Source organism: Bombus fervidus, chromosome 1, assembly GCF_041682495.2.
Source record: "Bombus fervidus isolate BK054 chromosome 1, iyBomFerv1, whole genome shotgun sequence".
Lineage (NCBI taxonomy): Eukaryota > Metazoa > Arthropoda > Insecta > Hymenoptera > Apidae > Bombus > Bombus fervidus.
Genome location: NC_091517.1, coordinates 7,028,848 through 7,045,851, shown reverse-complemented (window position 1 = coordinate 7,045,851; position 17,004 = coordinate 7,028,848). Strand labels below are relative to the sequence as shown.

The window sequence follows — 17,004 nt, the reverse complement described above, 5'->3', positions numbered from 1 at the left end:
TGAAATTTAAGAAATTAGTAACTATAAATAAACTCTAAAACGGCTGAAAGGATGCAGCTGGGTTAACAATTTTTGAAAATTTTGAAAATTTAAATCGAAATATTTTGCTACATAATATAAAGAATATGATATTCTCGTGGCATTGAGATGTTCAATTTTCCTTACTGTTTTCTGCCCTCTGCCAATTTTAAACTAGATTTATTTCTGGTTTCATAACATTCGTTACACACTGTATCATGTACATATATAGTTCAGTGGTATTGTATCAGACGTCAGGCCAGTGGAACGTTAATTCAAAATGCCAGTCGAGCTCGGAACATTGAACGAAACGATTCGCGATTTTAGGGATATATAATATCTTTGTTCGGTCAACGAAAGTAGTGAAATGCGAATGGATATACATACAAATTACACGAGAAACTACGTGATATTTCATGCGCGAAATATGTTTTATTCTTATTGTTTTCACATTTTTTAAGTTTCTTTTTTGTTTTGTTCCAATAGAATTCTGCATTTAGATCGATTTTATTTCTAAACTATTTTACACGTCATTTTGGTGGTACTTTTGCTAAATGTTCTATCATCCTTTTTTTATTTGGTCTAAATGTTTTCTACGATCATTAGATTTTCGTAATTATGACTTATTTATCGAGATTGTTACACTAGATTTCTTGTCTATCATCACGAGATAATAGTTACGTGAATTGTTTGTCAAACAGTGGAAAATGTGATTTCATGTAGTAGAATTTCCTGTTATCAGTTCTTATAGGCAATCTTACGCTATCCAGACAAAATGTTTACCTTTTGTTCAAAAGCAAGTGCTATTAAATAGCATTCCACGTATCCGTAGATATGTACTTTTGTTAAGGACGTATAATATTACAACTACTTATATACTCTTCCTTTTTTAAAGTAAAATTTAATAATACTTTTTACATAGTCCTGAGAAATTCCAAATTCCAGAAAACCAAGATTCGTATCAACGTTATATTGTCATCTTTGTTGATCAATTCCACATTCCATTCTAGATTCATATAATGGTGGATCGATATTATAGATACTTATTATTATTTTAAATATATAGAAAACAATATTTAATAAGATATTTGATTATATAATATACATAATTAATATGAAATTATAGTTTGCACACTTATATTTATACGAATAAACGAAAATTATTTAAATCCTGCGTGATACAAAAATGAAGGAATTGAAACAAAAATAAAATCTTTTAACGCGGATCATATGAAGATAGGATTAAAATTTATGTCCACGAGCGTGAATACAATCGGCCTATGACAACGATCGATTGAATTTCTATGGTTTCTTCATGTCTGTGCTTCTCTACGAATCAGTACAGTATCATTCCATTCACTGTGAATCGTTAGAAAGAACAGATATATTATATATACATATGTATATAAAAATTCTGTTCACTATAGATGTCATGATTTGATGAAAAATGCGCGAAAAACGTATCTATGGTGCAGGAAAATAATATATTTGATTAAACTTGTATTATATTATATAAGTTTATATTTTACACACATGCATACACATACGCGCGCGCGCGCATCATAATATGTATGATCCCCAAAATTTTTGTTTTACGAATACTTCAAGAAGCTACTGAGAGCTTGTTTAGTGATCTAGTGCCAGATTGTGCGAAAAGGGTACGAAACAGAATTAATTTGAATAATAATGATATACAATGAATCCTTAAAGACCATCATGAATGAAATTGTACAAATTGTGAATTTTGTTTTATATTATTATATTTATAACGTTATTTGCATAATACTTAAATATTAAGTTGGAAAGTATGTTCTCCACTTTTCACTTCATATTGAATAATTATGAGGCATTTAAGTGCGTTTATTGCAGTTTATCGATACTAAAAATATATTGCTGTGAAAATTCACTCATGACAGAATAATAGCTAGAAAAATTTACCGAATGTCCAGCTGGACAAATTGTGAAGTAAAAATTAAATAATAAGATGAAAAGAAGACGGAATAAATATGATTTCCTTTAATGATAGTTTTTAAGGGTTGATTATATATGTGTGTTTTTTTAGAAAATCAATAAATGTAATATAAAAGTATGAAACTGCATATTTTCTTTTGATTAATTTTTGCATTAAACAGTCGATGTGCATATCGATATGTTAATAAATAAAAATATAAGATACATGTACATAATGAAATAGCGCATGATAATAATCAATGATCATAGATACGAAAGTGGAATCTTAGATTGATTAAGATTAAAGCATATAATGTATTTCTTATGTTATTGACAATCGATAATTGATATCATACTGTGTAATGTATCTTACAGAAGAATAATAATTTCTAATAAATGAAAATAAATATTAAAATAAATATATATAAATATTTTGAATTATGGTCTAAAGCAATTTTGGAGGTGCAGATAGGAAATTAAATCGAAATTAGTCCAAGTATAAATTTAATATTTAATACTAATTTCTTAATGATCTTAATGTATTATAAAAAAATTGTTGAATCGAATTGAAATTGTTGATTATATAAGACATTTTTAGAATATATAGAACCGCCAAGGATAAAGAAGTTACTTTTTGTTACAAATGTTTCCATGAATAGGTGTAAGACGTAAGACCAGTAGCAGATCATTTACAGTAGATCTTGATTATCATTCAGTGAAAGTACTTTAATTGATCCATCGATATAATTGGATATATTCCAACAGTGTACGAATTATAAAACACAATGTGTTATCTCGATGATCCATCTCACTGTTTAACATACAGAAATGTTACATTTACTTTGAAAAGATCATTTGGATAAAGGATAATAAATTGTTAAAAATACATTTTCAATTTTACCAATAAAGTACGTCGTCTTCCATTTTTGTTACTTTAAACGAAACGTGAATACTTTTTTCCACATTGAAATTAAAACCGCTAAAAAACCGTTTTTTAGCAATTAAATTATAAAAAAATACATATCTCATGGGATTAAACAAATCTTCTGTTGCTTTGCTGTTATTATTTAAATTATTAAAATTTGATTGTAACGTTAAAATCTCAAAGTTCACTTTTTGATTTGAATATACATACTAGCAGATATTTACGTTTGGCATGTATCTATCTTTCTATGTCAAAATAGTATTATTCGATAAAAGAAAGTAAAGAAATATATACAAATCGAGTCTTTAAATTAAAAGCAATCTAAGATTTTCAGTTTATTGCGATATTAAACCTTGAGATTGTTTCCATGTACTTACCTTTTCCATCGTAGTAAAATAGTCGGAAAATTAAAGGGACAGCTGGCTATCCAAATCTAGGATATAACATAGATTTTGTTTTTCTCTTTTAATAGATTCACAATTGTGCTGTTCTTTCGGGACATGTTCAATGCTGTTGTATTGTTCTTTATGATTTTGCTAATACACTCGTGCGCGCACTCACACACACACACACAGAGTTCTAGTAGTATAATTAGCAATAGGATAATTATACACGAAAAAATAAACCCCAATAGTACACAAATTATTTAATACTCGAGAACATTCGGCTTTTTATGGTACCTATATGTAGATTATAGATATTGTCTGATTAATCTGGTTGAAACAAAATGTGTATGTTTTGGCAATAATCATTGATATGAATTTATTTTTTATTTAATGAAAAAGATCAAAAGAAATGTATTAGTTTAAATCATAAAATATAATATAACCAAAACATTCGACGACGGAGGGCTAGAAAACATTTCTTTCATATAAAGCTTTATTTCTGTCAAAATTTATCTAGAAGTACTAAGTAATACACTTAACTATGTTTCGAATTGTCAAATTACTTTATAAGTACATAAATACTTTTACTTACATATATTTATACTTATTGCATTGGTAATAAAGGCAAGCAATATACGAGATATTCATCAAGAATAAATTTTATTACTTCAAAAAAATGTTGAAAATATTCTGTCTTTATCATATTAAATTTCTGCGAAATTAATTAATTAACCGGTTAGTTGTTGCAACTTCTTTGAAAAGTATGTGCCTAAAATGTGCCGCAAAAATGCGATAACGAGTATACTCGTCAAACACAGAGTGTTTGTAACTGTTATAATATAGAACTAAGTTGTAATTAAATGACTCTTTTATTTTTTAATTTTATCACTGACAGAGCTCGTTATAACACAAAATATTGTCATTTCTTCATGACGAGTATACTCGTCAAAAATAGCTAACTGCTTAATAATGACACCTATCTTTTCGTTCTATTTCATTTGTGTTCTTCATTATTCAACACAATAAACATAAACGTAAATAGAAATAGTAAGATTAGTCAAATTGAGACAGAGTTTAGTGTAAACATCCCAATGTATTAAATAAATATTTCACCATGTATTCATTGTTAAATATAACTTGAAAATGACAAAAAATTAGCAACGATAAACAAAGATTAATATGGATGAAAAATTTAACGTGTTCACTGTTGTTTATGATAAGGCAATTTACGCTCACATTTGCGCAGATATCACGAAACATATCTATTCTGAGAAAGACACGTGAACGTGTCAAAATTTCCTCTTGCAAGATACTTTGCAAGAAAGTCATCAAAGATAATCTAGCTAAATATAAAACATTATATCACCTAGTTCTTGATTATACAACAGTATCTAATCGTCTTATTGTGTCGTTTTATATTTGTAGACAATAAGACTTCATTGCAACTATATTTCCATTCATCTTTCAACGTGTCAACCAATTAGTCTTTCTATTAACCGATAAATTTTCCCCTGTGAAGTGTAACGGTGTGTATTTGCTCTCTGTAACCTAAGATAGTAAAGTACAACAACAGTCGAAATCGAAATAAAAGTCAATTCCAGAAACTGGAATGAAAGTAGTAAAATATTTTAATAAAAGTATGTGATTGAAATTCCAACATATTAAATACTCTCTCAAAGAATTAAAATTAACAATATCGGTTTTCTGAAGCTTAAAAATAATCCACATTAAAATAGCAATGAATTTTAATAATCGAAATTAAAATGACTATATTTTATTTCAACAAAATTATATTTCAATAATCGAGATGGTAATGTATAAAATGATTGAAATTGTATGTCGAATACTTTAAAATAGTCAAAATTGATAGCATTTATTCTCTGAACTTTAAGGTAGTAAAGTACGATTATCGAAACTAAAATAGTAGCGAATTTTAATAATCGAGAATTTAATAAAAACATAAAAGTAATTGAAATTACAATTTTAATTCTCGATATTGCAATATTGAACATTGTTTATAATATATCTATGTACGTACGTACATATATAATGACTGTTATACTGATTTTTACAGGAACTTGGATCGCAACCTTTGCCAACAATCGTAACAGAGGATGCAGATACAGCGGGTCATGCCTCTCACGATCAAGGTCACAGGCCACGTGCAGGTGAGATGATTGTATTTTATCGTGTAATTATATATGTTGGTTAAGTTACTTACCTGATTTGTCTCTGATGTTATTTACATGTCGAATATGTTTTTTCAATCATGATAGGAACGTGGGGCTCACATTCGAGAACAATCAGGAAGCCGACCTCGGGAAGCGCTCCTGGTTCTGGAAAGTCGACTCCTCTTCCGCAACAGGCGGAACCTTCGAGTTCGTCAAGTTCAAGCAAAGGTGGCAGAAAAGCTTCTGGCACGCGATCAGGCTCCACCAGCCGCAGTAATAGCCGTAGTAATAGCGCGGAACGCAGAAGAAGCGGTGGTGGCACTGTCGATGACACGGCTAGCCCTACTAAAAAACCAGCGCTATTCGATGCGTTTAGACCGAGAAGTAAATCTGATGCTAGCAAAAGAAAGCCCAGTATTATAGCGAATATGAAGAGTGCCGTGCAGGTACAATGATAGTTCTGATACCCATTGATCAACATCAATTAGCTGTTTGGTATCACTTTTGGAATTGGGAAATGCACATGACTTTCTATGTTATTGTATTTTGTTATTGATTAGATGTATAATACTTATTATTAGAGGATGTATTTAAAGTAGAGTGTATAGACTTGCAAGTAGTGTCATGCGAAAGTTTTTACATGAGATACATTTTTTATAATTACAATATTATATATTTGTATGACACTGTTCATGTGTGATACTGTTTTCTTCTGCTTAATAGTAGTTGAACTTCTTCTAGATATCTTTTTTGAAAAATAAAGTGAAAAATCTATCTGGTTAGAAACTTTTGCATACCACTATATGTTTGTCACAGATTATTTTATTCTGTAATTTATATGTAGATTATACGGTTAGAAAGTACTGCAGCTTTCATGATTCAAGTGTATTATAATGAAAGCTTTTCACAAGAAAGAAGAGGAAACGATTAAAGAAAATAACAGATTCATATAGAAAATATAAAGAGTACATAGTTAATTAGAACAGCCAATTGATTTTAAATAAATAATGAATTTACATATATTTATATTGAAAAAATCAAGAAAAAGATTACAGTATTACATTAATTGAATACCACTGGATATTTTGCAGCATTCATTGCATAGAGGCTCACATGGAAGTTCGTCAACAGACGTACGTACGGATAAGGATCATCACAAAGACAGTAAGGATCATAAGGAAGGTAAAGAACCTATGGGACGTCCTCGAGCAGGTTCAGAAAGTAGCAGAAATCCTGTTAGCAAAGTTATGGATCTCATTAGGCATAGGAGTCATAGTGCTCTTAGTGCTGAAGATAAACGAAAAGCGGTGAGCAATTTAATTTTATGCTACATTTTGTATCTTTTCCAAAGTTAAAACGTTATAAGAATATATGTATATTGGCTGCAGCTTGCAATGATGATTACTATGTGCATATAATTACCGATCTAGAATTTAAAATAGATGTCGACTTTAGCATTATGATATTAACGATTAGTAATTATTAAATGCTCGAGCCGATTCGTTTGTAGATAAAATTCTCTATTATACATGCATATGTATATGCAATACACACGTAAATATGATTACATAATTAATGCGAATAAATTAATATATAACGTCCGAGTCAACAAGTATAATCATCATATATTTTACATTCTTTTAATAAGGAATATTAAATACAATTTGCATACATCTAGCATTTCAATTGGTAGACAAAATGATTGTTTAACTTTCATACAGCATTTTTGTTTTACTATGCAATCCTCAGGTTATGAATTTTAAATTATTAATTAAATATACCATTGCAAAAAACTTCTCGAACTTTGAATAAGAGAAGTAAGAAGTTTGGATAATCTTCTTTGGTTATATTCAAGTCATTCCTTGAGTTCTACACTGTATAAGTAAAGAACTCAAAATTACATCATGCATCTTATTCCAGTGTTTCTGCTCTCGACAGAGCATGACTTTTTGCAACAAATAACCACTGTTGCTTCGTCCTAACAATAGTATCTTAGGGAACAAAAGGATGATCTTTGAAAGCAGAGAACACATGTGTTGACGTCGACGATTCATCTTTTCTTTGCACAATTCACCTTACTATAATGCTAAAAAATGGTGTTTTTTTTTTACTATTATGCTAACCTTAATCATGTTGTTTTATTACTTACTTTATGTAATTTTTCCTTATTATATGAAAAATGTTATTTAACAGAATTTGGATTTCGATATTAAAGCTAAATATTCATTATTTATATTCATGTTCCAATGAGAATCTAAAAGTTTCGTATCTATAAAACAAAAGGAACTATCGGTTGAGCAACGGAACTATCGTTCTTGTAATGAAGTCGTAAACAGCATCTGTTCAAACATTGAAGTCACTAACTCGTGTTTCGTCACTGATTATTTTAAGTTCCCCCGTGAGGATTTTGTGTTTTTGTTTCAGTTTTAGATCCTGTAGATTTCTAAAACTCCTATATGCATTCCTAAAATTAACGTTAATCTTTGAATCAGAACTAAAAAACTTATTTCTTTTCTTGGAATAAACCTGCTAATACGTTTTGCGTATTAAGTTAAACAAATAGTTGTATGTTCACTGATTACGTTTCCCAATTACATATATTAATTTAAATGAATATTCTCTGTATACGCAGTATGACCCTGAAATAAATTATCTTTTTTAGATAATTTTCAATGAAATTCTCTTTCGCTTTCAACGTATGTTGTATCATCGCACGTCACATGACTCGTTAGCGCTGAAACCAGTTTCGTTTCTCTTACCGATCACAATATCGTAGCAAATTTCTTCACTTCGCTGAGAAACTTATTTCTGATTCTTACGGTTTAGGTTATTTTACGCGAAGTGGTACATACGTAAACTTTGAAGTAAGTGCGGAAGTTTAATTAATATATTTCATTTCAAATTTAATTGAACAGAAAGACATATTCTTTTCCGAACTTTGCAATAAACAAAATTATTACAATATTAAAAATTGGTTTCCCGTGAATTTTGCAGTAAACGATTAATAAGCTTTATATTACATTTAATTTATTAGGATTTTATATTTATCGAATTTACTTTCACTGATTTCCCGTAAAAACTAAACTTAATTTGTTTCAATCAAGAATATTACCGTGAATTTATTTCGCTTGAAAAACGTATCAGTTAAAAAAAAGGAAGAAGGGTAGACGAGATAATTTTTAATTAAAATGAGAATAATTTTATTCAATTTATTTGAATGAAAATCATTCAAAGCTGCTAGCTTATTATCTTTCATTAAAAGAGCTACGTTATCTTAATAAATAGAGGAAGGAAAATGTAGATCACATAATTTTCTGATATTTGATTTCGTACTACAACTATTCAAGAAAAGTATTCTACTCGCGAATTATTTACTGAAACAATTTACATATAAAATATCCATCGTATATCTAATATCAATTCGTAATGTACTGTCTAAAATGAAAGTTCCTTATTTATGCCATACTATCTCTTACATCGAAGTTGATATTTGTGTTAATTGTAATTTCTTATTAGCTACGATTCAGTTCAATATGCAGTATTTAAGTTGTTGGGCAGGTGGTTTAAATACATACATGCACATGTGTATAGACAGAAGAGTCTATGACGTGGAGATTTCGGTGGGAGTTATGCGTATATCCATCTATGTATGTTTGTGCATATGTAAGCAACTTAAGCGTGTGGATGTGTGTGTATGAGCACAGAGAGCGGGGAAAAAGACGGATTCAAAGGCGCTGTTTTTCACTCAGTGAGCTACGGAACTTGCAACGTTGACGGTGCTAGGAAAACGTATTTTCGATTTGAATCGCGCGTGTTTATTTCTAACCGATCCATTTCCAATCTTATGGAAGATTTACGGTGTGTTATTCTGGTGAAATTTCAATCGTGATCAAACTTCTTTAACCGTGATCACATCCGTTTTCACGTGTTACACAGCCACAGTTTGTTATTCCAATTAGAGATTTATCTTGTTGTACCAGTTTTTCTTTTATGTTGATTTATTAGGAGGAAAACTCTCTAGTGGTGAAAATTATTCTTAATTTTAGATTTGTGATTGTAAAGTAACAGAAAATTGAAAATTTGTCTTGAGTAACGTGATTCTCGATTATTTATATTTGCTGTCTGGCTTATTTTGTAAGTGATATCTTATCTCATAGTAATCAGTATTTTCATACATATGTACATCGTAGTACTATTATAGTGTGCATATGTGTGTGTGGAGAACTTACTTTTTTTATGGATTGATGAACTATTAAATAAAATAAGAAAATTGTGATTACTAATAAAATTATGAAAGCAAGTTGGAGTCACGTTCCAATATTTAGTTATAAAAAATTAGTCTCTTCTTCTAAACAGCTCGTCACAGTTCTTTTCCTAAGATCAAAGAATATTTTCCGACTAAAGAAATGTTGCTTCTAGTGATTATTTCAGATCTACAATGACTTTTGATATTCTAAACCTTAAACATTCCGGAATATTTTTTTTTTTAGGAAAATAGTAGTTTTTAAGTCTTTCTAGTAAGTCTTTCTAAGGTCATAAGTATATTTATATTCGTTCAACTTATTGAATAAAAAATATCGTATAGTCACAGTCTTCTTAATTGCGACATAAAAGACGCTGAATGGTTACTTACGGTCGTGAAGGATGTCTCGAGTTCATTGACAAAGCTTCTCGCCATTGCATTGTTTAGTTCTTCTAAATTGAAAGCTAGCAGTTTTATGCTACTCTTCTTCAACCTCTCTTCCTTCACTTTTTCGCCAATCTCCGCTTCGAATATAATGCCGCAACAACTTATGAAAATACTTTTTTCTTGCTATCTTTAACCATCAAGTTACACAGTACAGAGTATTATATTTTACCATTATCACAGTATCATATAATTTCACAAACATTACGTTTAGTCATTTTATTTCATAAATCGTTTGTTATTAACATTAGTTTAATGTAATCGTAAATTGCTTTACTGTTTTATTATTTATTTTTTTGTTAAGGTTAATTCAATGGCAAGCGCGAAATATTTAAGCGTTGAATTTTTTAACCTGTCGAGTGAGTCATCCCATTAACAAAAATCTTTTACATACAATTATGAAATTAAAAATTAATAAAAATAGATCAATTACAATTAGGGTAGTTCTAATTTTTAATCCTTCCAAAGGATATTATTATTTAATTGATTTGTAATAGAAATGGAACGTCACGTAAAAAGTGACCTCTAAATAAAGAAGAGAGAGATTTCGAATAACTAATTAACTTATCTTTTCCGAATAACAGATTAAAATCCCCCCATTAAATTATAGCGGTAAAACAGAAGTTCTAATTTATTTCAGAAGCAAGTGGTTTATAATTAAGGATTGTTAGCGATTTTAGAATTTTTACGAATCGTTTATGTCCAGACAATAGACATATGTAGCATATTGTGAAATATGTACACTGCATTGATGTATGGAGTATACAGTACGATAGGAATATTTTCATTGTATCTTTATTATACCTGTCACGTCTAAATTGGATTTTTAGCCAATTTCTGGAAATATTTGGAGCTTCTTTGCTTGATAACCTAAATCGATAGTCTTCAAATTTAAAGTGAACAATACAATAACCTGTCTAAATGATGGCGATTCTTCCGTTAAAACGAGACGGCGCGATCATTTGCATAACGTTAAAATATTCGATCGGATGATCGTCGATGTTTTTATGATTTTCTTACTTTATTATGTTTCTTACATTGGTAATTTATAATCGGAACGCTATTTACTTGTTAAAAAAAATAGTTAATTACAGACTATTTTGCTATCAAGTATGGAAACTTATAATTGTTACAAATAGAGAACTTATCGTTAGTCAGATTGAAGTATGTAGATACAAAAAATATCGATGATTGCGAAACTTGTGGAAATAATTGATTAGATATAAGAAAGAGTTTCATATGAAAAATATTGAGATTTGTTTTACTTGATAACTTGCTTGGCTATCTCTTCTAACTTTAGAAGATTAATAGATGCTACAGGAATAATACAGACACATACAAAAAGATGGAATATACTCTCTGTATTTGATCTCTCGCTTTGTTACTATATAGTAACTGCATCACATATTTATTGGCTCTCCTATTATCAGTTTTCTGTTTATGATATTAAATGAGTTAAAATGAGTATTATGTCTTTATGGCGGCATTGTGTGGTTAATAATGTAAAAAAATAATGCGGGTTATTTTGTTCATAAAGTATTAAAAATAACATTAATTCTTACAATTGTTAAAGAATTAATATTGGTTTTCCATATATGTATATGCATGGAATTAGAGATCGGAGTTAGGTTCACGTATAAATTATCAGTAATTTGATTCCAGAAAATGTAAATTTGTCCAGCAGAATAAATTATTTATGATCAGCAAGACCGAGTTATCACGTATCATAAACGATCGACTTTATACGTATGAAATAAAAATAGTTACAGGAACTGTTACTTAAAACAGAAAAATATCATAGTCGTTAAGGTACGACTTCAAAAATTGATCAGCCTTAGATATATTTGAATAAATTCAACTAGATAATAGTAGAGTGAGGAATTCGCGTGAGTATCGTAATGACAGCTGTGTTTTAAACCTATTGCGCGTGTTGTAACGTTTGATTATCTATTTTCTAAAAAGTAAGTTCAAAAGTTCAGACCAGAATTTTTAAACAATTTTGTGAACTACAGTTTCGTAATATTACAACAATTAAGTGATAAACTTATAACAATAATATTGAAAAACTGCAAATTCACAATGTTAATAGTAGTTAATAGTTAATAGTAATAATATATCTATAATAGTTTCAATTTTCAGTAATTTCTATTATAAAATACTTACTATATCTTTTTACTATAAAATATTATATATGATTTTACGATAATATATATGTATCTACATTGAATTTAGTTTAATCTAATTTGGATAAATATAATACTACGTTATAGTTCATTCTCATCTACTGCATGGAACATTTTGAACGTGTAAATATTTTCATAAAACGTGTTTTGATAAAAACGCGTCACCTGAGAATTTACGATGCAAATGTAAAGCTATTGCATTTTAACGTTTAGTTGTTATCATATTCAGTCTACGGTATTCTTTGTGATATCGTAAAGAACAAACCTTTTCGTAACTTCGTTATCTATAATGAACTGATTTTATTAGCGAGAAGATTTAAATAATATTTGAAAAATACGTAGTCATTTTTATCACACTTAATTATTCATGGATGGAATGTTCCTCTATTTCCGGTTGACAGAAAGCATTACTAGTACAATTTTGCCATAAACAATACTGTTCAGGCGACCTGTTATCATTGTTCACCGCTGAATTATCAACTCATCGAACTTGATAATTAAATATCAGTATTTTCTACATCCCTTTTGGTAAATCACTTCTATGTCTTATTATTATGCCTTCTATACCTTTTCATATTTTAATTTTCTCTCTTTATAATGTAGGTTTGAAATAATAATTTTAATTCAGAAATTAATTGACAAAATTAATCTATCTGATTTCTTTTACATCTATAAGAATACAGTGAACAAACTTCATATTGTCAGATTTGAAATTATGTGATTATATATGTGATACTGTGTTAGTGCGTAATAAGTTGAAAGTGCAATATGTCGTCGTATTTTCGATGGATAAAAGGTGGAAAAAAGGATGATTATTTAGAAGGAAAACCAAGAAGTCGTTCCTTAGATTCGAAGAGTCTCGAAGCATCAGGGATACGGTTGATTCTCCAAAATGTACTTAAAATTTATTATTTTATTATATAATATATTTTTTAAGATATAAAATGTCAATGATTTTAATGGTTTGTAATAATCATCATCGCAATGAATATTCAATATATCTCTTAAAGTCAATTTACACTATACGGCGCGGATCGTCATGTAACGACAATGTAACGTAACGATTGAGGATGGGTAGTATGAACCGTCTCACTTAAAATGTATGTTTCAATGTTCTCGTGCTGGTGTCGCTCCGGTAGCGGTACGTGACAGTCCGTACTGTATAATGTTAAAACTGATCTTTGTACAAACGAACAGTACAGGAACAATACATTTCAATTACATTTTCTATTTTGTACCGAGGAGCAATTTAAAAATTTAGTACATTGTCAATTTATCAAGTTCTTTTATTTTGTTTTTTAAAATGTTAAAATGTTTATATATGTTTGCTTTACAAATTATATCTTTAACTTTTAGAAAATTAACAGGCTTTTCCTATTTTTAGCGATGTATTTTATATTAAAACATTTCTTTATAGTCATAATGTTATTAAAATCAAGAATCATCGAAAATGTATTTATGTAACTTTCCTGCGATCTTCAAACATATTAGTTACTTCTATCCTATTTCAATAATGTACAATCCGTTTAAAACAAACGTTTGTTGCTGTTACAGAGAACTGCAGCCCAACATCAGTCTCAAACAGCCTCACAAAGTAAGTATAAATACGTTTTATATTTAATTAGATTTGGAATCGTGTGTCTGATTATTAGTTCCAACAACATAAACATTTAAGTAATAACGACCATACATACATGTCGAAATAACTGAGATATGTATATGATGATGTCTGACTGATGGTGTCTGACTGATAGTGTCTGAAAAACAAAATTACATGTTTTTTAGTTACTTTTTATACTGTCATGACATGTTATGACATATTATGTATAATCAATTAAATAAAAATCAGTACGTCTATTAAAAATAAATACATATATACATATAGATATCTATATTTATATACGTATATAACGTTTCTAATTAAAAAGATGAAAGTTTTAAAAAATATAAAATATTTTTAAGGAAAATTTAGATTACATTAAGAACATATTATATACCTCTTTTATAATAATCACATCACAACTATGAGATAATGTTACATAAACGTATATTACAATTTCTTAATATTTAGATACTGTACACATACATACGCTATTGCTCAGAAATATTCGGGTACGTGATTATTTGGGGAATATAATTCAACTGCAAAGTCAGAAATGAAAAGAAATCAATGATTATTCTATTATTTGTTGTTATTACGGATTTTTCGCTATATCATAAGGTATTATGACATAATAACATCGCTTTTCAAACATGTAATAATGAAATTTTCTTTTATAAGGTCCCAACATTTCGGAATAGTTTCATTATTTAAAAAGTTCGGAATCTTCAGATTGTTTAGTTTTCAAATTATCAAGGTGGAAATGCTTCTTCTAAATGATTGAATATCGTGATTAAATCATGATTAATAAATTATAAAATTTAACTTAATTATAAGAGGGACTTTCTGGTATACTATATAGTGTATATATATGGTATATATGGTATACATAGTATATATAGTGTATATATGGTATATATATATATAGTGTGTGTGAGTACTGTAATATATATATACATACCAGTATAGTATATACATACTAGTATATACATACTAGTATATATATACCAGTATAGTATATACATACTAGTATATACATACTAGTATATACATACTAGTAATACATACTAGTAATATAGTTATATATATATATATATATATATATATATATATATATATATATATATATATATATAACTAATTTTCATTATTTAATTATGAATAATATATATTATGTTATATATTATATATAATAAATATTAATTATTGGTAATATATATTATTAATAATAGTATACCAAAATACAATAGTATAAATTAAATAATATATAATACAATTGTGTTAGTTTTGTATATGAAGTATTACTATTAATACTGTCCATTTTGATTCTTCCAACGCAAGTTTTGTGCTTCAATCACTGGTAATTCTAATATTAGTTCATATGTATTAATAATATATATTACTAATATGCATCAATACAAATCGATCAAAGTATCCGGATGATTATGAGCGGTATTGTATCTTGTTTACAGTGGCTTACGTCACGAAAGTGTTTGAACATTTGTAGAAACAAAAACTTTTTATCGATATATGTACATATTATGTTATACGAAGTTTGGAAACATTTTGAAATTTCACTAGCATTATTATGAGACCCGACTATCGTAATTATATTGATAAAGTTTGAAATACATTTATTTATATTCATATAGGGATCTATAGGGAAGTTAGGGATTAGGAAAGTATGTATGCAATCAATTATCTATTATATTAATGAGCCTCAATATTCAGTCTGACCATTTTTAACACCTATAATATGTTTATAACGGTTATTCATGCAATAAATATCCTATATATTTTATGTGTTATACTATTATGTATATATACATCTTCAGATAGGTTTCAAAACCAATATACTCGCGACAGCTGTAGCTCGTTACAACATTAATGAAATTTCAAAGTATTTGATGTGATATATATAATGTACATGTATACATGAAAGTATCTGGAGATAAATGTTCAAATGCTTTCGTGAGCCATGATAAATACTGTGACAGATACCTCGCTTATCAAGAGACGAAATATGTATTTCATAATAACTCTCAACATCGCCGCTAGATGTCGGCTTTTACATCGCATTTAATATGGCGCGTATATTGCGAAGTATGTATGTAGGACGACATGGAATGGTGACGGGACTTGCGCCTCAGATAGTTTTTGTACTGCAACGCGTACGGTGGCACGTGCTTGAAGTTGCTTGCTTCGTGTTCTCTATTCACCAACTTAACGATTAATGCCCGCGATTCTTTAAAACCACGCATCATCATCGAAATAACCAATCGTGCAAAAGTTACGGACTGTTCTTAACCTACAATTGTGCTCAATTAATACGGCGTGCCGAGCCGTTGCGCGCGTGAATCGTCGTAGAAAACTCGTACGTGCGAAATCTAACGTAGTATCGTTCAAGATTTTGCACGAGAATGGTGTTGAAAACTTATTGGTTGTAACGTGAAACATTCGATGCCATTTCTTTATATTTTAATGCGCAGTCTTCTCGATAATACTAAGAAGCGAATTGCTATTCGAACAGACTATGATTAGAACTTGTCAATAACGACACGACCTGTGATCGTAAACGTAAACACAATTTCGCGTTGCGTGCTATTCTGCGGCAAACTTGCCTGAGTGTGTTAGAACCGGTACTTTCGTTGCTTGACAATCGAACGTCGCGTCGGTAGGTTTTACTTGTTGGGCCTTTCATCGTTAAGATTACTTCATTTGCTGCGCAAAACTGCCCAATGGTGGTTGTAATTAATGCTAAGAATTTTCGCATATGTGTCTCAAGAAAAGCTTCAAATCGTCGATTTTCCGTATAGTGACGGCCGATAAATTCCACCAGATAGATATTGCTTTTACGTAAATGTAAACAGTGTGGACGTTTTACAAGTGTTAAAGGATATTAAATTACAAATGGAGTTAATTGTGTAGTGTATTGTGAAATTTACAAGTATGTAGGAGCATCGAAGAATCGGTGAATCGGTCGCTGCGTAAACGGTCTACTCTGCAACAGTTGGTAAGTATCCATTACGTTTTTCCAACTTATCGTTTTATTTTCGTAATGATTGGGAGACGTGGACGTTTATT

At 29.2% G+C, this 17,004-nt stretch overlaps 2 protein-coding genes across 2 annotated transcripts in view; one reads left to right on the top strand and one right to left on the bottom strand.

The window, feature by feature from the left end:
- The window catches only part of Fws (Conserved oligomeric Golgi complex subunit 5 four way stop), a 221,738-nt gene that overhangs the window by 84,937 nt on the left and 119,797 nt on the right, over positions 1-17,004 (bottom strand). The window lies entirely within an intron of this gene.
- Positions 1-17,004, top strand: part of Snf4agamma (SNF4/AMP-activated protein kinase gamma subunit) — a 132,019-nt gene that overhangs the window by 48,076 nt on the left and 66,939 nt on the right. The window contains exons 4-7 of the mRNA XM_072004953.1: positions 5,354-5,447; positions 5,556-5,896; positions 6,542-6,757; positions 13,875-13,914. Coding sequence (XP_071861054.1) covers positions 5,354-5,447; positions 5,556-5,896; positions 6,542-6,757; positions 13,875-13,914 — 691 coding nt within the window. The remainder of the gene's footprint in view (positions 1-5,353; positions 5,448-5,555; positions 5,897-6,541; positions 6,758-13,874; positions 13,915-17,004) is intronic.